Here is a 27,615-nt window from a genome sequence, read left to right on the forward strand (position 1 = left end):
CATTGTTTCTTATCCTTCGAACACAAAGAAGACCTTATTATCTGGTCTTTAGTTTCAGCATGGAAATTCCTGACACTGAGCCTCCAGAGAGGTGTTAGATTTATGGTCCATCCACTGTTTTACAATGAAGTAGGCTGTGATGCTTTTGTTTATTGTTAATTTTCTTTCTCTAAATTCAGGTACTGAGGAAGAGACACACTAAAGAGACTGTTCTCAGGCGTTCCAAGAGGAGATGGGCGCCTATCCCCTGCTCAATGCAAGAGAATTCCTTGGGCCCTTTCCCTTTGTTCCTTCAACAGGTAGGTTTTCCATTCCTTCTGATTGGGATTGCTAAATTAGTTCCAAGAGTCTGTTTTGTCCAGGTTTTAATAACTCTTTAAACATTTAAAAATCAACAGATTTGATTGAAGATATTCATGGAGAGTCATAAAAGTACATAAAATGGGAAAATCACTAAAAATCTAATAATGAGAAAAACTAGAAAATCACTAAAAAACTAATAATAATAATATGAGAAAGACTCTACAGCCACTAAATGATCTTTATTAGTTTATTCATTCACTTAGCAGCCGGCTATAGAGCACCTACCCTGTCCTGTGGAAGGCACTGCTCTAAGTACTGAAGCTAGAAATACATTTAGTCATGGCCTTTGCTGTCATGTATTTTATGAGTCTAGTGAGGAAGACAGAAGTAGGCAAATGATTGCAATACTGCATGACGAGTGCTGAGATGGGGCTGGGTCGGGGTGATTTGAGAATTCATGGGCTGAAATGCTGTAAAAAACAGAAAAAAGACTTAGAAGGGGAGGCATCTGAGCTAAAGCCTGAAGGATGGGAGAGTGTCATGCAGGTAAATCACTGTGGAAGAAGAGAGGGGGACAGAGGTGCAAGCAAGCATGGCTCCTCGCGGGAGCTCACAGAGCTTAGTCTTCCTGTGTGTGATGGGCGTGGAGCAGGGAGATGGGGCAGAAGAGGCAGGTAGGGTCCACCCAGAACTGGCCAGGTGTGCTCTGCTAGATAGTTTAACTTTTTCCTAAAAACAAGACGTTTTTAAGCAGGGTCAGGTTTACTTTGCATAAAGATCCAAATGGAATATACACAATGGAAATAACGACTGAGTTGAGGCTATGGCATTATGCTTGCCTTTTTCCCTTACATTTCTATTACTGTGGTTGATGTTTAATACCAGTGGTGCCACCTGTGTCCTACTTGTTTATGTTTTTAACTATGCTTCCAGTATCTTTCACACTTGTAGAAAATTCTGTCCAGTTCTGGACCCTGGTTTCTTCTCTTAGATTATTGTACTTTAAGCACTGGTGAAAGCGTATTAAGAAATGACTTCTGTTTACCAAACTTATACTGGTCAGAGGTAATTTTGGTCTTTGCGCTGTTAAACCAGTCACCACTTCTAGTCCTCATTTCCTTGTCGTGTGTCCATTTGATTTAACCGACCTGTCCCTCCTTCACGTCGCTTCTAGGACAACATTCACCTAGTTTTCCACTTTTCTCACTGGCCACTCCTTCTTAGTATGTTTCGCTGGTTCTTCTTCATTCCCACATCCTCCTAACCCTCACCACCCTGACCCCTCAGTCTCTAAATTTGGAGAGCTCCAGGGCTCAGACTATGAACCTTGTGTAATGTTTATTTATATTCACTCTCTCGGTGATCTCATCCAGCCTCATAGCTTTAAGTACTTTTTTTTTTTTTTTTTTTTTTTGCGGTACGCGGGCCTCTCACTGTTGTGGCGTCTCCCGTTGTGGAGCACAGGCTCCGGACGCGCAGGCTCAGCGGCCATGGCTCACGGGCCCAGCTGCTCCGCGGCATGTGGGATCTTCCCGGACCGGGGCACGAACCCGTGTCCCCTGCATCGGCAGGCGGACTCTCAACCACTGCGCCATCAGGGAAGCCCCTAAGTACTTTTTATACATTGGAAACTTAAGACTTCATATCTCCAGCCCAAGTTGCCTAATTAATATTACCACTTGGAATTTCAGTAGACATTTCAAACTTAACGTATAAAAATCAAATGTTTGCGTTTTCTTATAAAAAATATCCTCCCCTCTCAGTTAATGGCAGCTGCATCCTTTCAGTTCTTGGGGCAGTAGAGTCCATTCGGTAAGGTTTTAGTTGCGGAGAGCACAATTCTCTTTAAGGAATTAACAGAGGGATTTACGATAGTGTATTAAACAGTTTACAGAATTGTTGGGAAGGCTCAAGAAACAAACTTTAGGTTGAATTTTCAGGAACGAATCTCCTATCTACCCCACAGAATCTATAGCCAAGGGACATACTGCTTTCTTCATGATGGGGAAGCCAGTCATTTTAGAGCCAGAGTGCCACTGCCATGGTCAGGAAGCTGCACTGGGCAAGGAACCACCACAGGCAGGAAGCTGCTCCTCCAACTGCAGCTCCAAAACAATCTTAACTGCTCCCATCAGTGTTCACAAAAAGATTGATCTATATCCTGTCTCTCAGCATCCACGAAGTCTGTGAAAAACCATTAGAACTTCTGCTGCTGCAGGAAAAAAGAAAAAAAAATTGCACCACAAAGAGCCAGCAAAAACAGTAGAAGCAGCAAAAAGGAGGCATCTATCTCCCTTATGGCTTCCAAATTTCATGCAAGCACACCTGACTGTCTGTATTTTAATTCAGAACTCTTGTTTCAAGAGACCCTGGAAAAGGGAGAGTTTTTGGTTTGTTTTTATCTGAATCTTTCTAATATCTACACTATGAGAGGACACAGTAGAAGGAGGTGAAATCGATGTTGAGCCCCAATTTACCATATCCATCCCTTCTTCATAGTTAAAATTTTAATTCCTGTATTATAATAGGATAAGGATATAGCCACATTTTACCAAGATCTCAAATCATAGTGGCTAAAGCATGACAGAGATTTAGTCCTTTCATGTCAACGTGTGATCTGGTAAAGAGATTCTAATTTGAGAAATCACCAGGGGCCCAGGATTCTTTCCGTTTTAAGCTTGGCCATCCTTCCAGGTTGAAGATGGCTCATCACTGTGTCCCATTGAGGGAACACAACTCCTCCACTTTCTAGAGTACAGTCTGGATCCTGCATGTATTATTATTATTATTATTATTTTGCGGTACACGGGCTTCTCACTGTTGTGGCCTCTCCCGTTGCGGAGCACAGGCTCCGGATGCGCAGGCTCAGCGGCCATGGCTCACGGGCCCAGCCGCTCCGCGGCATGTGGGATCTTCCCGCACCAGGGCACGAACCCGTGTCCCCTGCATTGGCAGGCGGACTCTCAACCACTGCGCCACCAGGGAAGCCCCTGCATGTATTATTTTCGCACACACCCTATTGACCTGACCTTTTTGTGTGGTCATACCTAATTGCAAGGGAGACTGAGAAAAGTCTTTCTTCCAGGCAACCTTGTGCTCAACTGCAAATTCTAATACTAAGGCAGATAGGCAGAATAGACATCAGGGGATGCTTGCACCCACTGACATAGTGTCATCCCTGACTTCTGTCTTCACACCGTGCAGCCAACCCACTGGCACATTCTGTTGGCTGTATCTTCAAATTATATCCAGAATCTAACCACTTCTCACAACCCCTATTGCTACCACGCTGGTCTAACAAACAGTTCTCTCTCCCCTGAATTCTTGCAGTAACTTTCTAAATGGCCTTCCTGCTTCTTCCTTTACCTGCCCACCCAAGTCTAATCTTAACAGAACACCAAGAATTCTCCTTCTAAAATATAAATCAGATACTACTCTTGTCTAAATTCTCCATTGGCTCCCCATCTGACTCCAAGCAGAAGTCAGCATCCTTGGAATCTCTTACATGCCGTGGCCCCATTACTGCATTCGTCCTCCTCTCCGACTTCCTTTTCCCATAGTTCTGTCTATTCCAACTGCAGTGGCCAACGACCCTGGTCTGGTTGTTTTGCACTTCCTGTTTCCTCTTCCAGGAAGAGTCTTCCCTATTTATTCTCATTCTTTTAATTTTTGTTAATTCCCTTCCCTAAGGAACATTACAACTGGCATTCCTTTCAACAGTATATGAGAATCCCTGTTTACCTCACCCCTGTCCACAGTGGGTATTATTGCTTTTTTCTACCTTTGCCAAATCACTAGATGGGAAACTGTGCCTTAATATGAGGTTGTCTTTGGCTACTATTTATGTTGAACATTGTTTTCATTAAATTTGAGCAGTTTAAAAAAATCTTTTGCCAAATTACCATTGTTCATTACCATTTTGCATGTTGATGAAGTGACAAAGGTGATTATTATATTATTAAAGTCATCTCTTTAAAATAAAAAAATATATAAACATATAAGTTGTATTTAAAAATAGCATTTTCATGAAAAATTTTTTACATATGCTTTTTCCTCTTAGGTTCAATCTGACGCGGCACAGAACTATACCGTCTTCTACTCAATAAGTGGGCGTGGAGTTGACCAAGAACCTCTAAATCTGTTTTTCATAGAAAGAGACACTGGAAATCTGTATTGTACCCGGCCTGTGGATCGTGAAGAATATGATGTTTTTGATGTAGGACTTTTATTGATACACATAACTTTAAATGATTAAACTATAATCATAGTTTAAACTAAACTTCTGATAGCGCATCTACTCTTTCCTGTCTTCTGAACTTCTTCTTAGAGGGGATCTGAAAGACAAAGGAAATAGATTGTGTAATATTTTGGAATACTTGGTCTGCTCTTTATCTCAACTTGTATTAGGTAAGCCTCAAATGAAGCCAAGAAATTTAATTGTATTTGGATGTAAATTCCAGCAAATTTGCAGGAGTTGGTTTTGCTTATGAGATTCTCTTTCTCTCTCTGGTCGTGGTACTTTCTCCTCTCTCCAAGACAGGGCCACAGTTGATTGGAAGGGTCCTCTTCCAGTGTCCCTCTTCTGCTCTGTGTTTTTTGTTTTTCCTTTTTTGGTCTTTGTTCCACCTGTCTAATTATCTGATGATATCCGAGAAGTATATAAGGAAGCAAAACTGGGAGACCAAGTCCAAACAAGGCATAATAAGCCAGCATTCTGATGTAGATGAACTTACATCAATGGGGAATCATTCAGACAATTTTCAGTGTAATATGGTCAATGCTCTGGGGTCATGTGGTACAGGGGGGCCGATTCCCCATAGGAAAGAGGGATTCTCTTCCTAAATGAAGAGGGAAGAGATGCTGGGTAAGTAAACTTGACTGATGTTCACCACATGACATTTCTTTGCTCTTGGCTGGAAAAATTTCAACTCAGTGTTGTAATCACATGCTGAATAGAAATACGTTCTATTTGTCCACCGATAGGGGTCTAGTTAAATAAATTACAGTATGTCTATGTGGTAGATTATTAGACTGCCAATAAATCCCATTTTCAAAGCATGTTTAAGGGCTTTGGGAAATGGTTACAGCATAAAGTCGTTTGTTTGCTTTTTGGAAAAAAGGGATATAAGCTTACAGTAGTATGATCTCAATTTTTGTGTACAACTATATACACAGAAGGGACTCAAGGAATACATCAAATGTGAACAGTACTTATCTCTGGGTAGTAGGTCATGGATTTTTCTTTTCTTCTTTTGTACTTTACAGAATTTTTAAATTTATCATGATAAGGATGTTTCTTTTATAATTGAAATAGTGCACCTTTAACTATGGGAAAATTGTTTATATTAAAAAATCATTTAAAAATGAAAAAAAGAAATAAGTTCTATTTGACATTACATTGCTTTTGATTAATTAGTAATGTGGAAACTGTTAAATGTATTTTGTTAGAAAACCTCTTACAAATATGTGATCTATGAGATTAAACAATAAAGGGGCTCAGTAGTGACAAAGTTGGGACTCATTGGCTCATTTAGATGATATAGTCAGGATTTTCCCCATTGCAGGGAGGTTAACTGTTCTTCCCAATACAATTTTATGATTATGGGGAGAATAAGGACTGTAATCCACATCTCCATATTCACATTTAATTCCTTAGTCTCATGACCTGAGTAGTCTCTGATTCTCTGTACTCTGACCTAGGTTTTATTTGAAGTGTAGGCACTTCTACCAAACATTGGATACTTTTAACTGTAGTTAAAGTCTTTCTGTGTTTGATGTTTTGATAACTAAAGAAGCATTGAATGGGAATTTTTGAAGTGATTTATTATTGAAAAGATTTGCAGAGAAGGTAGTAGGTAAAGCATAGTATTCTTTCATGCTGGAATCTTTTATAATGGACTGTTGAACTAGCTTTTCACTGTTTTACAGCTGATTGCCCATGCGTCAACTGCAGATGGGTATACAGCAGACTTACCTCTTCCACTGCCCATCAGAGTGGAGGATGAAAATGACAACTACCCTATTTTCACAGAAGCAATTTATAATTTTGAAGTTTCAGAAAGCAGTAGAATTGGTAAGACAACTTTTAGGAGTAAAATGTGTTATGTTAAATGTTTATATACTTTGTTTGAGAGGTTGAGTTTTTACTCAAAGCCAGATCATCCTGAGATGACACTGGACCAATAGCTACTTACGGGAATACATTTAATCCTATCAAATCTAATCAATGTGTAATTTACAAGGTATTATAGGAGTTTGTAGTGTTGTTGGTATGATACCAATGAATTATAAAGGCAGATAACAGTTATTCAAGCTTTGTACCGTATTTGGCTTATATACTTTATTTCATCTTATTATTATGTGGGTTTATCATTATTCCTAGCTCCAAGGGAGGACATGCAGGGTAGAATGTAAGATAAAACTAAAATCAATGTACATAGTTTTATTAGGTTTTATTTAGGAAGGTATTGAATGATATCCACTGAGGATACAATTTTTTAAGCTCTTATCTATATTGTCTCTTCTCTTTAAACTACTACTTTACTACTTCCAATTTAGAGTGAATACAGGAATAACTTTAGAGAAACTTGCGTTGTGTGTTCTCCATCCTAAACACTTGCTCTCACATGTGGAAAACCAAAGTGTTTCACTTCAATAGGCCCTTAAATGTGGCATTCTTAATGTCTTCTGAGACTTGCAATATGGAGAATAACCACTCACAATAAAGTTGAAAGGAAGTGAACTCAACCATAGAGGATTAGCTAACTTGCTTATTAAAGTTTCTAGGAGTTACTTAGATCTTCAGTGGATTGTTGTAACTGCTCTTTCCTTTTATATTTTAGTTTGATAATTTGATGTCATAGATGTTAACCTCTTTATTACTCACGTGGTGCAATTAAAAAAATTATTGTTGCTTTGGAGTTTAGGAAACCTAGTTTTTGATTCAGGGTCTGTTATTATTTCACTGTGGGAACTAATGGAAGTTCCTTTGAGTTCTCTGATCTATAAAATGAGTTAATTATGTTTGATGACTTATAATGTTTTTTAACCTCAAAAGTCTATGACTCTTACATTTTTCTATTTTCAAAGAGGAATGATTGGTTTTACTCTTTGTTGAACATTCTGTTCTCTTTGGTAGTAACAGAGAAGGATCTAGGGCAAACACTTTGATGCCCAGATTAACCCAAAATACTTTAAGCATATCACACTAGTAGGTTCAGCCCTGTTAAGGCTGTGGTACTCTGAAGGTGTTCTCTGAGTTTGCCTTAACTCACACACAGAGGGTTTGGGCAAAGGGTGCTCAATGAATAGTGAAATATAGCACTCATGGAAAAGAATTTTCAAGTCAAGATTTTAGGAAGGTTTTATGTAATAAGTAAAGGAATTCTGTATCCAGAGAATTAAAATAGTGTTTATGTCTTCCTGACTGTCAGTGAAATTGCAGGAAGAAAATGTATGTCTTATAAAGATTATAAACAGCTTTCTATGAAAAGATAATTTATTTTCTTATAATAATAAGATTATTACTTCATGTCTTCATATTGATCCACTGCAGAAATCTTTTTGTTACTTTTAAGTATGTATTTGGACATTCTCTACAAATTTATATCTATATCTATGTATACATATATATGTATACACATATATATATACTTAAGCACACATATACACACATATATAAAGTTTAAGGATATAATGACAAAATTATTTAAAACTAATACTTCCTTGCATTAATAGTTTTACTTGGCTTTTATTTCCCTCAAATATAAAATTTCAATGAATATATATATACATATATATATATGTATATGATTGTATATGTCTATGTATTGTTCCTCAGGCCAACCTCACATACAGGGCTATAGGCAAAGTGGTTCTATGTATTATAATTTCATGGGCATTGGAACACTATCCTTAGACTATAAAAATACCACCTGTATGTACTCTTTGATACCTGAAGTCCTTTATCAGAGCAATATTCTTACTTTCCATACGGATGAAAAATACTAATAGCTCTAACTGCAGAAACAGTTAACTTAAATTCTCCCTGAATGGTAAATAGTATGAAATAAGATTAAGTGGGGCTGGGGGCAGTGAGGTTTGGATACAAATCTGGTGAAAGAGAAGGAAGCAAATCAAGAACTAGCAAAAAATAGAATAGAAAAGAGACTGAGATGTGAAAGGTCAACTTCATCATCTATCCAGTTATAACCCAAGTCAGCCTTGATTTAGTTATTAATCAAAACTTTGATTTAAAAAAATCTGATTGCTTAGGAGACATGGTTTCTCTCTCCAGCTAGGTTAGTTATTGCAGTATGTGGGAATATGTGTTGAAATTATTCTTGGATGCCATTTAAATAAGTTTTTAATAAATTTACTATCAAATAGTTTAAGCTGTGAACAAAGTAAGAGTATGCCTTGATTCTCAGCATCAAAGTGTTTCATATTATAAATTTGAAGTCATCTTCATCAGTACTGTGTAAAGATGGAATATCTCTGGTAAGAAATACATCGTAAATGAGGTTTCCACCATCACTGTTAAGAATTTGAGAAGTGTAGATATGCCTAAACATATTTTGCAATTCTGGAAAGTAAAGACTCTTTTTTTAAACATGTAGGTACTACAGTGGGAGTGATTTGTGCCACAGACAGAGATGAACCAGACACGATGCATACGCGCCTGATGTATAGCATTTTGGAGCAGACGCCAGGAAAACCTGGGATCTTTTCTGTGCATCCCAGCACAGGTGTAATCACAGTCTCTCATTATTTGGACAGAGAGGTAGCTTTCACAATCCGTAGATTATCATTTTACTTGGGGTTGAACCCACCACCCCCAATTTACTATAATTTGCTATCCTGTGGCTTAGGAGTTTCTCATTTTATTTTATTTAGGCATAAGACAATAAGAATTCCTGGCTATGTTACCTGTTTTTATATTATTTCTATTTCCTTATGTAAGAGAAACCATGAGGAATAGAAATAAAGATCAACTGGTGTTCAGAAGGGGTGAGAAAAAAAGATATTGCTATCAATGTTGATATTATTGAATAATACTTTATTTCTTGTGTATGGCTAGTTGGTTCCAGCTCAGTGTTCCAGCTCAATTCTCATGTAGGACAATTAGTGTTGCTTGTTCCATGGGTATAGATTATACCCTGATCCCTATCCAGTTATTATAGATATGTACTTTTAATCAGGAAAGGATTAGTTGAGATAAAGTTGATTATTAAAAATCTGTAACACTATTTGGATGATAGTAATAGCATATTTTTACGTGTATAGCACTTGATGTTCAAATTCTTTATGCATAATTTGATCTCATCTTTATAATTTCCTTGTTTGATTAGATAGAGGTTATATCCAATCTATAGGGGAGAAAGGTGACAGAAGGATTGATTGACTTGCCCAGGTCAGATTACTGCACTGAATCTTCTGATCTTGCTCTTGTCCATTTCATCAGCCCATATTTAACTCAGAGTCTTGCATTATTGACTGAGGCAGATCAATCAATTTCATATGTACAAAGTAGCTTTATTAGAACACTTCAGTGGTTCCCACTAAAACTAGAGTAACATAAATGGAAGGATCGATACGACTGGGAGACATATTATAAAGAAGAAATCAGCAGGATTTGATGTCAGAGCAAAAGGGAGAGGTGGTGAGAACCTATAAAAAAGAATAAAAAAGAGTACAAAGGTTTTATTTATTATTATTTTTATTTTTGTGGGGTCAGGACATGCTATGTGATAAAATACATAATGGCCATAATAAATGGGAAAGTTTGAAGGGAACAATATGAATGTGTGTTGAATCTGTGGAATATTTAGAGATGATACGGTAATCAAGTGAAAACAAGGATTTTTCCTAATTTTTCAATATTGACAAATGAGGCTTAGAGAAATTAAATAAGTTAAGGTTACACAGCTTGTAAGATACAGATTTGGGGTCAAATCCAGATATGCTTGCTTGATCAAAAAAAATATAATGGGATTTTGTGGGGAACAACCATGAGGTGTGTTGTAGGGGACAATACAGGAAGTAAAGAAATGAACAAGGGAGCTAGAGAAACTGCATTTAGAGGAAGAAAAAGCAGGGTCTCAGAGAGTGCTGGAGCCTGTGGAAGGAGCGTTTCAGGGTGGGAATGTTGGTTTCCGCCGTGAAAGAAGGATGAGTAAAATAAAGACCAAGGAAGGGAGAGAGGGAAATAGAAAATGAAGAAGAACAAAAGGAGTAGAGTGGCTAAAGAAAGAAGAGTAAAATAGAAGGAAAGGCAACAGAGGTGATTGTGTCACAGACCAGGGACTCCATTTCATCATCAACACACCATTTGCAAACTCCATTCGCAGAAGTCAACAGTGACCACCTAACTGCCTAATCCAAAGGTTAATCATTAAAACTCTCTCTAGTGCTGGCAATTATTAAAACTCTCTCTTCTCTTGGATTTCTGGTTCTCCTCCTGCTTCTCTGATCTTTTGTTTTGAGTGTCTGTCCTTTGCTTTGTCTTCTTACTTCCCTCCTGCTTGAAATGCTGTTGTTCCTTATATCCTCAGCTCTTCTCATCCTTTAACCTCTCCCAGGAAATCAGATTCTTGCCATAATCTCAACCACTATCTACATACTGCTGACTCCCAGATTGGTGTTTCTGGCCTTGAACTCCCCTGAATTATAGGGCCATCTATCCAGCTGTCTTCTGGACCTTTCTCCTTAGATTTCCCATAGGAACGTAAAATTCAGTATCCACCAGACAAAACTCATTTTTTTCGCCTCTCCTTGCCAACCTTGCCAGTGTTCACTTCCTCAGAGAACCGCTGTCTTCCTGTATTGGTTGGTGATACTTCTGTGTGCCTGTTATCCAGGTAGTACACCTGAGCAGCATCTTCCACCCCCTCTTTCTCTCGTAGCTTGTGCATACCATCTGTTCTTAAGTCCAACTCCATTCTGACTTACAGATAACTTTCCTCACCCTTTCCTTTTGTCCTCATTGCTAATGCCCCAGCTTTGTACTATTTCAGGAGCCTTTAACTGGTTTCTTTGAACCTCAGCTCAGCTTACTCCAAATTGTGCTCGACCTTCTTTTAAATATATTCTTTCTCAAACTCAACTCTTTCTATTTTGTGCTCCCACTATGACTCGCATAAAACCTTTCCCATTACCTGCTGCTTAAGCATAAGTCTACATTCTTACTCTGGATCTTGTAATTGAATTTCTGCTTACCTTTTCAGCTTTATTCCCGTCTACCATGTCGTTGGGTATATACAAATAGGGAAATCAAATAAAAGCATGGATACACACCAATAGAAGTGTGAACAACTGAGGTTTCCTTTATAAATCTAAACAAGGTTTTTAAAGCTAATTAAATATTTGCTTTGTTTTCAGGTTGTAGACAAGTACTCAATGATAATGAAAGTGCAAGACATGAATGGTCAATTTTTTGGATTGATGAATACAACAACTTGCATCATAACAGTAAAAGATTCAAATGACAATTTACCCACTTTCAGACAAAATGCTGTAAGTAGATAATATCAAAATTGATCTCTATTGTTATCTTTATTTAATCTGAATTAATAAAATATTTATCATACTTTGAAGTATGCATGTTTATTTTATCAATAAAATGAAATATCTGACGTATAAATATCTTTTATTTATTCATAATAGTGTTTATATTCTCTCCCTTTTGTTAAAGACCATAGCATTAGTCTTTTATTTGTAACAAAGTTCTTCATTCATTTAAAAGATAACCCTTAGTAAAACAATGCTTTTGTGATTCATGTTTTAAAATAATCTAGGCAAAAGCTGTAAGAACAAGTACTTTTGGAGTGGAAGAAACATTTTACTTTCTTTGTAAAAGTTTCCTTTATAAAGTAAGTTTTTAATGCGCTTTCTCTGTTTCAGTATGAAGCATCAGTAGAGGAAAATACGTTCAATGTGGAAATCTTACGAATACCTATAGAAGATAAGGATTTAATTAACACTGCCAGTTGGAGAGCCAATTTTACTATTTTAAAGGGCAATGAAAATGGACATTTCAAAATCAGTACAGACAAAGAAACTAATGAAGGTGTTCTCTGTGTTGTAAAGGTAAAGTAATAATGAGTAATAGACAATTTGGCAAGTTAAGTTTTAATCAACTAATGGTTTAATCAACTAAGTAGTTTCAGATCATAGACTTTACAAGTTGGAAGAGAACTTAATCTATTTAGTTCACTTGTTCTGCTTTAATGCTGCCTTTCTTCTATAATTTGTTACCAGCTATTAGGCATCTAGCTTATGCTTGAACAGTCTCGATCGTAAGAATCTCTGTATATCCATTGGCAGCTTATTCCATGTCTGGAGAACTCTAATTCTCAGAAGGCCTTACTTTTACTGTGCCTAAATTATTCTCCTTGTAACCCGTGTCTTTGGACCAGGTTTTATCTCTAATGTTATACAAAACAGGTATAATCCTTTGAAAAGGCTGTGATGTCTATTTGAGATTTACCTTCTCTAAGATAAATATTCCCAATTCCTCTAACTATTCTTTACATGATATAATTTAGAGGCTCATATTCTTCTCTCTGTGTCTCTCTCTCTCTTGAATATATGACTGGTTGTATCTGAACTTCTTAAAGGTAATACTGAGGATGAAATATAGTATTACATCAAACAGCACTGAATGAACATATTCTTTGTTTTATATGTTGTATTTTTGGTAGTACTGTTACATTCTAGGGTCCAGGTTATAAGGGCAGAAAAGGCTCTTTTGGGAAGGACTCTTGGTTTTATATTCCTTACCCAGAAAAAGAAAGAAAATTGTCCTGTAGTGTAAAGCAGCACTTACTGTGTGCGCTAATGTTAAATGTCATTCTTATAACAATTGTACAGAAGAGAAAACTTAGTCTCAGAGACATTAAGAAACCTACCCAAAGTGACACAGCTCAGATGTAGTAGAGAGAGGATTTGAATCTATGTTTCTTTGATTCCAGGTTATCTGCTCTTAAGCCCTGTGTTAAATTGCTTTGCATAGCTCTGTGATCTTGGAAAATTAGCCTCTGTATTATCTGTAAAATATAAATAATATTTCTCTCTGCCTTCCTAGTAGCTGTTCAAATATGATAATGAAAATGAGAGCACTTGGTAAACTATAGGATATTAGTATTATATTTTTAGAAGTCACATCATGTTCTTGGGAATAGTGTTATAATTTTCCATAATAACTTTTTTGAAACTGTAGAGTATGAGCTAATTCAGTCTTCAGCTGGGTGTCCTGGGTAATCTTTCCATCTTAGTATTTTTCTCTGCATTTCAGCAACAGCAGCAGTGCATCAGAGCTTGAGTGAGGAAGACAGTTCTTGGTCATTCTCAACGTAGAAAGTCCTCACATCCATCTTCACAACAATACATTTTCTAGGGAATTGTTAGCATCTTAGTGCAGATATGGGATATTTTTGGACAATTTTTTTTCAGTTGATGAAACAAGAAGGTATCCTATGGTTGAAGAGAATTCATATTTTTTCATTAATCATTGATTTCATCCCATCAGATTTCTAAATCTTGCAGAGTTTTAAGCTACTACAGCAATATCCAGTTTAAGCCTTAAAAGATTGCATTAAAAATCTCTAGGGCTTTTAGCAAGTAACTCTAGATTGAATAACTGCACCTCTTCTAGGGCAGCAGCTGTTTTCTAAATTTCCATCCATTTCTCATTGCTAGCAGACTCTCAGCCTGATCATAGAAATACGGGCAATTTGTGAGGTAGTGTTCATTAGCGGCAAATAAACAGATATTAATCCTTTTCTCTCTTGGCGCTCCAGTTTCTGGGATATTAATAAAAGAATCAAAAAGAATTTCACATACATTTTGTAGATTCTAAGATTCAGAACTTTTCTTGACTTCTTATTGGACTTGTGGTATTAGTATCTCAGCTTGATACTGCTTAGAAGTGGAGATGTGGAGAAAGGCTTAAACCCAAAATTTTACTCATCAGTTTTGATTTTGTTCAATGTTCAGCCAGTGATTATTTTGATAAGCAGAAAGAGAATGAAAGAAAAAGTGCGTTAGCTTTTCAGTACAGTGTAAAATACTGTTTTATGGATTTGGCTTGTTTGCTGTATAAAAATCAATTGTAACCAAAGAATTGATTTAGAAGATTTTAGAGGCTGGTGAGTCAATTAAGCAGAAGGATTATAGTGTGGTGGTTAGGAAAATGGACTCATACCAGACTACCTGGCTTGAAGCTCCAGCTTGAATGAGTTTCTTTTGGCTTTGAGAAACCCAGTTTATTTCCTCTTCTTCACTTTCCTGCTCTCTAAAATGGGGATGACGATAATAATAGTGCCAATAGCACATTATATTTTTCTTACCCCTCTGCATTCTTCACTGTGAGAGTTTCATTGGATAAACTACAAACAATGCCAAAGTATAATTCTCAAATTGTCAAAAATAAAATTTTCATAAAAATAGTTAGCATCGGTAAAAAGTTTACTTAACTTATCAGTGAGGGACTCAGCAAAAAGCCAAAGCAGCTTCCTAGAAGAAATGAGAAGCTGTATGGATTTTGATAAAAGGAAAAGCTGAAATAAAGATTGCTTAGTTATATGCCTTAGAGGACAATTAAAACATGCATTTGAAATACCATTTCTATCAGAGAGAAAATAAAATCACTGCACCATTTCAGCTTTAAGTCAACGTCTAGTTTTATAAGAGCTGTAAAATGTCTGGGCCCTCATCGGTGGTAAATAGTAAGTTGAACCTTCTCCGAGAGTCAGATGACCCTTAGGCCGGTCTTCTAAATAAGGCCAGAAGAACACGGTCATGTTTTTGCATTATCTTCAGGTTCAGAATAATTTTCCTTAGTAAGAATAAGCTATAAAAATATTTTAGGAATTGCTTTCCCACAACTCCATAAAACCACCTGCAGAAACTTTCTGACCACTCTTGCTAAAGGCTTAGTGAAGAATCACCTCTCTCTTTAGCAAAGGATAAAAGTCAATATTGGCTAAGTGAGAGCACAGAATTTATGTAGCACTGTTCATATCGACAAAAGATCACTTGCTATTTAAAATAGCTAATGTATTTTACACTGATGTTCATATACTTGTCCTTTTTTTAAAGCCACTGAATTATGAAGAAATCCGTCAAGTGATCCTGGAAATTGGAGTAGGCAATGAAGCTCCATTTACTGGAGATGTGACACTCAGAATGACAAACATGAACAGAGCCGTGGTCACAGTTCGTGTGAAGGATCAGGACGAAGGGCCTGAATGCAGACCTGCAGTCCAATGTGTACAGATTAAAGAAAACTCCCCAGTGGGTTCAAAGATCGATGGATATAAGGCATATGACCCTGACACTAGAAGTAGCAGTGGTTTAAGGTACAAAGAAATCTATAACCACATACTAATTATGTATTTGTAATAATGAGACAGTAATATATTTCAATACATTTTATAGTGCTAAAAACTATTTTTACTTTTTATTAACAGGTACAAATTATTGCATGACCCGAAAGGGTGGATCACCATTAATGAAATTACGGGCTCACTCGAAACTTCCAAAATCTTAGACAGGGAGGCTGTAACTCCCAGAAGTGCCTTGTATAATGTTACAGTCCTGGCAATAGATAAAGGTAAGACACCAGCTTTCATCTGGTATGTTATAAAAGAATTAGAGAATAAACTTCATTTATTCTTGTGCAGAATTATCCTTGTGTTAAGTATATAGAATTCTTAGAAATTACTTTAAAGATTGTTTCTATTTATCTTAATCATCAAACAAGGTGAAACTGCTTGGTGACATGAAACCATGCCTTATTTATCTTTATATCCCTAGCATGGCAGCATCTTAAATGCCTATAGATCTCTATGTCAGAGGACAGAGATGAAACTTAAGTCTACGACTAGATGAAATGGTCTCATCAGACTCTTCTAGATCTCTTTACATCATTTTAAATTGAGCTGTTAAATAGCTCAGTTGACTATTAAGTCAAAATAATTCTTTCCTTGAATTCTGTTCCTTAAAGTAACCCAGAGTTTCTCAACCCTGGCTACGTATTAAAATAATTTGGGACATTTAAAAAAATATCAAGGTGTAGACACTACCTCATACCAACTGAATCAGAATCCCTGGTTGGGGAGCCTGGGCATCGTATATTTTTTAAAATCTCCCTAAGTGGTTTAAATGTGTACCAGGATTAGAGTAACTTTTCTGTAGTCACTTTACTGTTCCTTAACATCTAGACCAAACGAAACCCAAGGAAATAGAGAGTTTGAAATTCAGACATTTGGTTTTACTTTTTGGTAATAATTCTGGTAAAAGTTTTATGGCCAGTTATATCTGATACTATCAACAGCATACTCATTTTAGGTGATCTACAGGGTTTCATTTATCCATCTACCTTCTTATTTACCATTTTCTCTAATGATCAGAGTTTATTTAAAAAAAAAACCCATACATCCTATGTAGAATCTAGTTGATTATTTTTCTTAAGAAACTATAAAAGTCTATGAACTACACTAAACTTTTTTCCTTTCTTCCTAGATAGTAGATCATGTACTGGAACCATTGAAGTTAAAATTGTAGATGAGAATGATAATCCGCCAGAAATACTTCAAAATTATCTAGTAATTTGCAAACCAAAGATGGAACATGTTGACATTTCAGCCGTTGATCCTGACGAGCCCATGCACGGCGCTCCATTTCACTTCAGCTTGGCAAAAACTTCTCCAGAAATCAACAGACTATGGACCCTTGCCAAAGTTAATGGTATTTCATCAAAAATAATGATTTATATGCTCTGAAATAAGTGAGAATGGATTTACTGCTTTACTCATGTGAAGCATAATGTAAAATGGATTCTCATGAACATATTTTAGAAGTAACTTTTGCACACATTGTGTGGGACCTGTGTTTTATATTGTACATAAAATGAAACAAAATCATAATTTTTATGAAGGCAGAATTTACATTTACAACAAAGACAAAAAATCCTTGTTAAAATATTGAGCAACTTATCATTAAAACAAACTGTTCTTGCTGTGTTTTTGAAGTAACTACTGTCCGATGAGGAAAGAACAGAAGGTGGGAGGCTTAAATTTTAGTGTAAGCAGACTCTGGAAATGAGGGGTCTGGGTATGTGGGATAAGCACTCTATAACATTCTGGAAGGAAACATGGTGGGCTGTGGACAGAGGCCTGGCACTGAAACCTGCAGTGCAGACTGCTACAGTAGTGGTTTCTGAGGTGTACAGTTTTCTATGTTATAGCCATAGTTCACTGCTGTTTTGTTGCTGTGCTGTGCTCTTTCATGCAATTCAGCTTTTGCATATGCTGTTCCTTCTGCCTAGACTACCTCCTTCCCACTTCTTAGCTTGATATTAATTCATAATATTTATGGAGCACCTACTGTCTACCTGTTGTATCTACATGTAATCTACGTGTTGTATTCTTACTTGTTTACCTTTCTGCTCTAATACATGACTTTCTCAGAACATTTGTAACCCATCTGTGTATTTCCAGCACCTAGCCCAGTGCTTGGTAGACACTAACTGCTTAATAAATGTTTGTTTAATCAATAATTGATAAACAAATATGCATGAAATCAGGAAAATACTAGGGCAATAAGTAAATCAGGGTTGTTAGAGTTTAGAAGGTTTTAGTAGGAATGCCGAGAGATTTGGCGGGAGTGGTGATGAAGGGCCTTATGTACTAGCTGAGGAGGCTGACCTTTGTATGGTTGGTGACAGCAGGTACGCATTGAGAGTGTACAAGTAAGGCAATGCTGTACCAGGTTTATGTCTTAAAAACAGTGACATTGATAACAGTTAGGAGGGCAGTTTGAAGAGTGCAGAGTTGAGTAGCAGGGAAAGTCAGAGGCTGCTGCACTAGTACGAGTGAATGGACATGAATATGGCTCTTGGTCTTGAGGTAATGAATAAGCCTGTGGTCTTGAGGGACGAGAGAGATTTGAAGGATTTTACTTTAAACACAATATAATCCTGAAAAGTTCCAAATAAACCTTAGTGGTAATTCACATTCCTCTGGGAGCTTTGTGTCTGAGGTGTAGCCAGAAATCTTTGAAGTTCTCAACAGCTCTAACCGTGCATTTAAGAAAGGCTTAGAAATTACAGATCACTTCCAGGAGGTGCATTATGGTATTTTGTCATTTCACTTATTGAAAAACCCAAAAGATTGCAATTGCCATTGAAAGTGTGTGGAGCTTTTGGTCAGTTGATAATAAAGTCATTGAAATAAGGTAGCAGGTTCATTGGGGAAATACCGCTGTTCGTAAAAACTTGTATTGTTAGGATATAGATATGTCTGTGTTTATGTAAGCCTTATACCTAGCCTGGGTGATGTTAATTAGTTTTCTGGTATTGAGATTACTTCCACAGGGAAGGTGTTAAATACCAAGGGTCAGTTGCCCTTTGAGAAATTACCTTATACATAAAGACAGTGGACAGGTACCAGAAGATAAATGGATAAGAAAATATGAACTTAAGACATCTCTTGTGTGTAACTATTGGTGTTAATTTTTTATGAGTACCATAAACTGGTACTTTAGAGAAATGCTTGGAGTGTATGTCAAGAGCCAATCATTAGCTTGTAGATAAGGGAGGAAATAAGGGAATACTAAATATTGCTGAAAGGCTGCTGGGTCACTCCAATGCCAAATTATTTCTTTAAGCCTCTCTTCTAAAAAGTTACAGTGGGCAACATACATCTGGTGATATTAGTGCCTGAAAAGGTTGAAGATCGTCATCTTTTTTTATCCATTTTCACAGGGAAGGTGGTTCCTTGAGAATAGTGTCTTTAAAAATAGGTGTGGTGGAACAGATGTTAGAGGAGGAATCAATGTTCATTAAAAATATCATTCTTTTCTTTCAGATACAGCTGCCCGTCTTTCATACCGGAAAAATGCCAAATTTCAAGAATATTCTATTTCCATTACCGTAAAAGATGTAGAAGGTCAATCTGCAACAAAAACCTTGAGAGTGAACCTCTGTGATTGTACTTATCCAGATCAATGTCGCATGGCTGCAGGAGCGATACTTGGCACATGGGCGATCCTTGCAATACTTCTGGGTATAGCATTGCTTTTCTGTAAGTCCTTTTACTTACCTGACTTTGAAATATAAAATAAATATCTGAGTGCAGGAAAAGGTCTTTGAAAAGAAATCTTGTCCAGCTATCTGTCAGGTGTGAGTCCCCTTTACAAATTCTTTTTGTATTATTTTCTGAGTTCTGAGTGAATATTTTCTGTGAGAAGAAGCAAAATCCTTTTTGAGATCAAAGATTTCATTCTTGGACAGAACTGTTGAAAATGCCTTAGATTTTGCCAAACCTGTCAATGTATAGCTTTTATTTCTTGGTCCTCATACTACCCCTTTTAAGGCTAAATCAAACAATCTAAAACTTCTGCCATATGCAAGTCCACTAAAAGCCACTTTCATGTCATGTCATTTTCATTTCAGCTACAGACTTATGGGAGGTGTTCAAATCACAGCAATATCTCTTCTTGGGTGTATCCTACCAGGTTAATTAAATTCTATTAACCTCCTCCTAACCAGTTATGTAGTTCCCAATGGTGCCGTATTTTTTCTTCCCTTTTCATTTCCATTCAATCCTTTAGCTTATTTTAGCTGTTGTTCCTTTATTCTGTGATAGGACTAGTGGTTAAGAGTAAGACTCTGGAACCAGACTGTCTGGGTTTGGACCCTAGCTCTATTATTTGTAAGACATGTGACCTGGGGCAAGTTACTTCACTGTGCTTCAGTTTCCTCATCTGTAAAAAGGGATAATTGTAGTAGGTTATTTTATGGGGTAGCACCGGAGATTCATTGAGTTAATGCATGTGAAGAGCTTAAAACAGTGCATGGTACATTTCTAATAAGTGTTTATTATTTTTTATCAACTCAAAAAAATATATATATATTGAACACCTACTATATACCAGAACTGTCTAGGTGCTTGGGATTCATCAATGAACAAAGCAGACAAAAGCAAACAAGCCAAAACAAAGTCTTCCTTGTGACAGTAAAGTAATAAATAAATTAAATGCTGTGGAGGAAAAAAATAGAGCCAGATAATTAGGGTCTCTGGTGCTGTAAAGTGTGTGTGGGTGAGTGCGGGGGATGGGTGCTAGTGATAGTAATTCTCAATAGATGGTTGGGCCAGCCTAACTGAGAAGGTTATCATTGATGGTTTTTGGAAAAGGTGAAAGAGTCAGCCAAGAATACTTAAGGAAGAGCTTTCAGTAAGAGGAGAAAGTCAGTTCAAAGGCCCTAAGGTGAGGGAATGCTTGAGAAATCAAGGAAGGCAGGGAGACCAGTGTGGCCTGAGAGTAGAGAGAGGATGAGGGAAGAGGAGTGTAGGAAGTGGAACCAGAAAGGTAACAAGGGGCCACACACAGTTGGCAAGGGTTGGTACACTTTTTCTGTGAAGGGCAAGATAGTATATATTTTAAACTTTGCAGGCCATATGGTTTCATTTGTAACCAATGAAATCTGCCCTTGCAGCGAGAGAGCAGCCATAGAAAACATTTAAACCGCAGACATGGCTGTGTTCCATTAGAACTTTATTTATGGACACTAAAATTTGCATTTCATATAATTTTCCCATGTAATAAACTATTATTCTTTTGATTTTTTTCAGTCATTTAAACATATAAAAACCACAGCTCATGAGTCATACAAAACATGGTGGGCTGGATTTGGGGCCGTAGGTTGGCAATCCTTGGTATAGGGGCTTGTAGAACATTGTAAAGAGTTGTTGCTGTTAGCTTTATTATTATATATTTCAACCTCCCACAATTATGATGCAGAATGAAAATTCTGAATAGGCAAAATACAAAGTAAGTTTAATTAAGATACTTGGAGATAAATCTATTCTGGGAAGAAAAGTCTGCTTTGTTATCTATTCATATTGGCAAACCATTCTTTTGGGAATCAGTAAATCTCTTTAAAGTCTTTGTCTTAAAAAATGTCATTGGGGCTTCCCTGGTGGCACAGTGGTTGAGAGTCCGCCTGCCGATGCAGGGGACACGGGTTCGTGCCCCAGTCCGGGGGGATCCCACGTGCCACGGAGCGGCTGGGCCCATGAGCCATGGCCCACGGAGCCTGTGCTCTGCAACAGGAGAGGCTGCAGCGGTGAGAGGCCCGCTTACCGCAAAAAAAAAAAAAAAAAAGTCATTGATTTTTTAAAAATTCATGATTCAAAATACTTAAATGATGGGTGGAATCCAAACTCTTGAAGATATGTGTATCAAAATATACATATAATCGCTTTAAATGTTAAAATCTAAGCTAAATCATGGCCTGTTCATTTAGAAGGGCCAGGGTAATTTGTGGGACACCATGCTCAGTGACTTGTTTTCCTCCTGTGCACCTTAGGTAATAAGAAATAAAAGATGAGTATTTTATTGTGTGCATGTTAAACATTTTTGTTTTTGTTTTTAACTCAGCTATATTGCTAACTGTAGTATGTGGACTTGTTAGTGCCAGAAATAAAAAAAGTTTTCCTGAAGATTTGGCACAGCAAAACTTAATCATCTCAAACACAGAAGCACCTGGAGATGATAAAGTGGTAAGTAATTTTTTTTTGAATTTTATTTTATTAATTTTTTTATACGGCTATTTATCTCTGAGTAGTTCCCACAATTTCTTTAACTCATCCTCATGAAGTTATTTCAGAATTTAGGAGTTAATTTCTATTTTTCATTTGATCAGATTCTGTAGACATAAATATGTTATCTGTCAATATTCAAATATTTTTATAGGGCATTTATTAAACCAGATGTATTGTTTTAGTTATCTTTTTTCTACTCTCTAGTGTTATGGTTTAAAACTTATTATTTGATGTTGTGAATTTATTATAAGAAGAATCTTTTTGACTGCTCTCTACAATGTATATTTTCAGATATTGTTTGTTTATCTAACTCTTTGACCATTTATAATAGGAAGAACTTGCTGAAAGTTCTCAAGATAAACTAAAAATATCAAAAAGATATATGTTTACAAAAAAGTGTGTGTTTGGGGGGGCAGATTGGAACAATACTGCCACTTTCTTTTCTTACACATTTCTTGGGACCTCTGAGGTGCTTGGCACTATGCTTCTTGTTCTGCGGGAAGTATGTAAAAAATTATTACAAGGCATGTTCTTCCCTCGAAAAGATTTCAATTCATTCTTGAGAAATTGAAAAATAAATAGGAATATGACAGTAAACTATTAGCCCCAATATGATAGGACACTGGTGGAGTTCAAAGATACTGATGATACATAAGTATATTCATGATGTCTGGATATCAACCAGAAAGGCCTGGTGGAAGAGGTACAGATTACTCTGTACCATAAAGAACATGAAGGGTTTGAAAGTGAAGAGATGGAGAAAAACAGCCTAATGAATAAAAAAGGAGATGACAAAGTTTAGGGATTATTCACCAAATAGTAAATAAATTGATTTGAAATGGAAGAAATGATGTTTTGGACTAGAGGCTTGACACTTAGGTTCTGGAGGGAGAAGATACAATAAGAGAGGGATGGGGGATGAAACTTTTTTGTGGCACACTAAGGATTTTGGATTTATTCTCTTGGTAAGGGAGAGCCAGTCAAGGCTTTCTGCACGAAAGTGGCATAACGTGAGCAGTGTGATACTGAATCAGTAGGGTGACCAACAAGAACAGGAAGACGTTAGGAATGGGGAGGATAAAGGATTAGGATCTTTTGATAATTTAAGCATGAGATAACTCTACTAGGATAATGGTTATTGGAAAATTAAAATAGGGATGGATAAGAAATATTTTAAATGTATAAATAAAATTGTTTTCTTTTAAGTAATAAAAAGTGGAGTCAATGTGACAGAAGCTATAGCCCGGACAGTGACTTTATATCAGGCCTTTTCTGTATCTCAAGGTGACGATGCCTTTCTTATCGACTATTTCTTTCGCTTCCTTCCCACCATCAGGCAAAATCATGACTCCTCTATGCTTGACATGCCTATGTGTGGAACCCTGTAATTATCTCTCCATTCAGGAAATAGATTTAGCCCCATGATCGTCCTTGACTCTTAGTAAGCTCTTATTTTATATCTGAGAATGGAATGATTGAGCTGTACTTAATTTTTTTTCTTTGCCATTTGATGCTGGAGTCGGTGGCATTGATTGGCCACTTCACCATAACATACACCTATTTACCTGTTCTCTATTAGGAACACTTCTCAAAAGGACTTGAAATTGTTAATTTATACCAGTATATAATTTTAGGCATATTTTTACAAAATGCAACAAAATTTCACGGTGAATGTGTAAACTCATTTTAATACAATGAGTAAAGGTGGTAACTTTAGTTTTGAATCTGAGTTTAAGTCAAAGGCATTCAGATGGGGTTAGGAGTTGTGTGAAAAATCAGGACTGGAAAAGTAAATTTGAAAATCACTGACATGGAGAAGGAGTTGTTGATGCCCTATGAGAATAAACTTGGAGGAAGGAACAGAGATTAGAGAATGTGAAACAGTACTGTGGATTCAGCTTTGATTTTAGTTTATTTTCAATTCTCCCTTTATTAGCTTAGAAATATGATCTCAATATGTATTTATAATGACAAAATTATACCCATCAAGGAGATTTGACAAACAGGATTTGTGTGTGTGTGTGTGTGTGTGTGATAGAATTTTACTGTAGCAGCGACCTAAGCAAAAAATGTAGGGTAGCAGTGCCACCAAATGGCTACTTTTCAGTTCTCTTTTCTGGTATTTTTTTCAAAGGCAGTAAAATAATATGTTTGACTTTTATAGATATATTTCAGATTCAGTAAATTATCTGAACTTGAAAATCTTTGTTTTGATAGAGACTCTGCATATTAGATAGAAAAAATAAATTGGTAAGAAGATGACACAATGACACCTGATTATAGTGGAGGTCTTGTCATGAAAGTGATGGTTTAGAATTCAAACTGACATGCAGAGGTTATTGCTGTAACTAAACATCTCACCTGTGGCCTGGAGGGTTGGTGTTCAGTTCCAGCATTAAGTTAATGTTTAATCAAGTCTTTTCCATTTTAAAATATTCCCTTGACTCTTTGTCCTCCCCTAGATCCCTCCATATTTCTTTTTCTTTGAAACTGAATTTTTTGAGAGAAATATTTTTTACTCGATTTCTCTATGACATTACTTCCTGTTCATTCCGCACTCCGTGGAAATTCTTTTGACACAGATCACCACTGGCCACTTTTTTACTTGACTCTCATGGGTGCTTACTTTATTTGAACCAGTTCTTACCCTACTTGGATTTTTTTCTACACCATTGATCTCCTTACCGTAATCCTCTCTTGGCTAGAGAGTCATGGCTTTTTGGTTCCGTATTATCTCAGTGGCTATTCCACATCAATTCTGTCACAGCTCTAATTCCTTTATCCACCCTTTAAAACATGATGTTTCTTGTCGTTCTATTCTTAGCCTTTTTTTCTTTTGGTCTGCAGTTTTCTCTGGGTGATATAATTTATTCCCATGGCTTCAACTCCCCCCTACATGGAAGTGACTCCCAGAATTATACTGCAGCTCAGATCTCTCACCTGAGCTCCAGACCACATATTCATATACTCATTTTGGAAATCCACAGGTTTCTCGTTTACCACGTCCAAAACTGAATTGCTCACCCTCCTCTCACCCGCAAGTGCATCCTTCCTCCCTGTTTCAGTGAATCATACCATCTATCTAGTTGCATAAGCAGGACACATAGGAATAACTCCTGACCCTTCCCTTTGCTGCCTCATCCGTCTAACCACCAGTAAGCACTCTGTGGAGTCCATCCTCTTCTTTTAATCATCGCTGCTTCGACTTTGGCTTAGATCCTTATCATTTTTCACCTATAATGTTTCACTGACTGATATCCATGACTCTAAACTTGTCTCCTTCTTATTTGTCTTTCACATTATTGCCTAAAATGATTTTTTTTAAATATGTCCCTTGCCTGTTATTAAAACCATTCTTTTTGTCCCCATAATCTTCAAGATAGTCTAAAAATTTTAGCATGGCATATAGATCTTTATGTCCTCTGGCCTTTTATAACCTCTCTAGCTTCCTCTCTCTCTTTGAACTTTCTGTGGTAGGCATTCTCAACAGGCTGAAGTTGGGAACCCCCAAGGAACCCCATTTGGCTTTGCCTCTAGACCCTCTTACAGATAATGCATTCTTCCTCCTATTTCTCAGTAGGAATCCCTCAGCTCAGAGTTTTCCCAGTTTGCTCCACTTACTTTCTCCGAGTTTGAATTTTCATGCTCTTCCTCTGTGTCCCTATAGCATTCTGTGTTCACCTGTACATCAGCATAATCACATTCTTAAAGTAACTGTCTATTTTTCTGCCTCATTGGAGTAAGAGCTTCTTGAAGCCACTGAGGGACCTTGTCTCTATCTTTGCATCTAATTGGAAAGTGATAAATGTCTGTTGAATGAATGAATGAATAAAAGGTTGAGTAAACGAGCTGTCTCCTTTGCCTTCTTGCGACTTTACTTGGAATCCATTTCCTCCCTATATGAACTGTCTTATTTTATCTTATTTCAGTGTTCTCCCAGTGGCTTTACGACCCATACAGTCAACAACTCTAGCCAAGGCTTTTGTGGTACTATGGGATCAGAAGTTCAAAATGGCAGGCAGGAAACCATTGAAATGGTAAAACGAGGAAACCAGACCTTGGAATTGTGCCAGGGGGCTGGGCATCATCACACCCTGGATTCCTGCAGAGGAGGCACTGTGGAGATGGACCACTCGGAGTGGTACAATTTCACTCAGCCCCGCCTTGGTGAAGTGAGTTTTCTTGAGTGTTTTGACCCTGAAATTTAAATGTCCAAGTGGAGGACATTAGGAAATTGAGATTAATATATATTTTCAGAAACTTCCTTTTCAGATTCTCCAATGTATCCTTTCTCTCTCACTCTCTGATTATTTTTGCCCCTGCTCTTTGATTTTGTTACAGTATTTGATATAAAAGTTTTTATTTCATGTGTCACATTTCTCTTAATTTCTAAAATCTCATGAAAATTGGAGGATTCTACTATCCCTCACTAAAGTTGCATTTCATTTTTAGGTGTGTGTTTATCTCATGAACTCTTTTAATATAGAAGAATAGGGAAAAAATCTCATTCTCCACAATCACAAAAATCCCCAAATCAAATCTGCATCTCTCTGTGAAAAGAAAGCGTCTGTACAGAATTCTGGAGTGAATATTAAATAATATGGTTCATATGAACTATTTTTTCATGTAAAAAGCATCATGCATATATAAACTGTTTTCTAATTCAGAGGAAAGCAAGGATGTGAAAGATAGGGGGGTTCAATAAGGGATTTTCATTCCTGGCAGCACATCAAAATTCCCTGGGAAGCTTTTAAAAAATACTAATGCCTGTGCTTCACCTTGAAAGATTCCGATTCTAATTGGTTTAGCTTTTTTTTTTTTTAAGCTCCTCAGGTGATTCAAACGTGCAGCCTGAGTAGAGGACCACTGAATTAAGTATTCTTTCTGGTACGAAGTTTTCATTTCTTCTATCAGAGAGTACCAGTGCTGTTGTAATACAAACACTGGTCCAGAAACCCTAAAGCCTTTGATGGACTGTAGATGGGCAACATTCTGTGACATGGCTGTAGGTTATCATAGGTCCACAGCATATTTATTTTTTTCATCAAATTCAAATGTTAATCCCTTTTCTGTTTCTAGACAGTCAGTAGCCATGTAAGATCAGGCTGAGGAGGAGGGAAGCTTAAGAAACACTCTTAGGGGTGTTCTCCAATGTGCATGTCAGGTAATGGGACGTGAGGCTAAAATGGTCATGAAGAGAGGCACTTGCTAACGTAAGCCAAGGTAATAAGCGCTGGGTTTGAGAGGGGATGTGTACACAGGTGAGAAAGGGGAGAGGTGCACGAGTTTGACAAGTTGGCACACAGGCCAGTGACAAAGAGCGAGGGTAAATGTGGCCGAATGCTTGGCCTCTATTCTGGCCAGGTTTTTGCAGTGTGAGTTATCTTGATTATTTTAAATTTCACTGAAACTTTTTGGTGCATCTTTTTATTTTGTCATGGTTTGGCTCTCTCGGAAGCTTGATTCTGAAGACAATGTGGTAATTACTGACATTATATCTGCAGATAATAGTGATTTTAGTTTATTGAACATGTACTATGTGCTGGACATAATAAGGGTATTTTTCATGCATTATTATTTCATCACTTAATAATGATACTGTGAGATAGTCATTGTCTGTATTCCTATTTTAGAAACGAGGAAACTGAGAGTTAAAGATGTTCAGTATTATAACTTGCTCAAAGTCATGTAGCTAGTTGGTAAA

General features: G+C 37.0%; 1 protein-coding gene across 2 annotated transcripts in view; it reads left to right on the top strand.

Annotated features, from left to right (window-relative positions):
• The window catches only part of DSC3 (desmocollin 3), a gene marked incomplete at both ends in the record, with an annotated part of 38,873 nt that overhangs the window by 10,675 nt on the left and 583 nt on the right, over positions 1-27,615 (top strand). For both annotated transcript variants that reach the window (XM_082852786.1, XM_082852787.1), the window contains 12 exons: positions 180-299; positions 4,364-4,519; positions 6,232-6,376; positions 8,922-9,085; positions 11,683-11,817; positions 12,205-12,390; positions 15,403-15,662; positions 15,774-15,916; positions 16,828-17,052; positions 19,173-19,388; positions 21,748-21,869; positions 25,841-26,083. In XM_082852786.1, the coding sequence (XP_082708912.1) occupies positions 180-299; positions 4,364-4,519; positions 6,232-6,376; positions 8,922-9,085; positions 11,683-11,817; positions 12,205-12,390; positions 15,403-15,662; positions 15,774-15,916; positions 16,828-17,052; positions 19,173-19,388; positions 21,748-21,869; positions 25,841-26,083 (2,115 nt within the window). The remainder of the gene's footprint in view (positions 1-179; positions 300-4,363; positions 4,520-6,231; positions 6,377-8,921; positions 9,086-11,682; positions 11,818-12,204; positions 12,391-15,402; positions 15,663-15,773; positions 15,917-16,827; positions 17,053-19,172; positions 19,389-21,747; positions 21,870-25,840; positions 26,084-27,615) is intronic.

The sequence above is a fragment of the Leucopleurus acutus genome (genome assembly GCF_964270905.1).
Source record: "Leucopleurus acutus genome assembly, chromosome: 13".
NCBI lineage: Eukaryota > Metazoa > Chordata > Mammalia > Artiodactyla > Delphinidae > Leucopleurus > Leucopleurus acutus.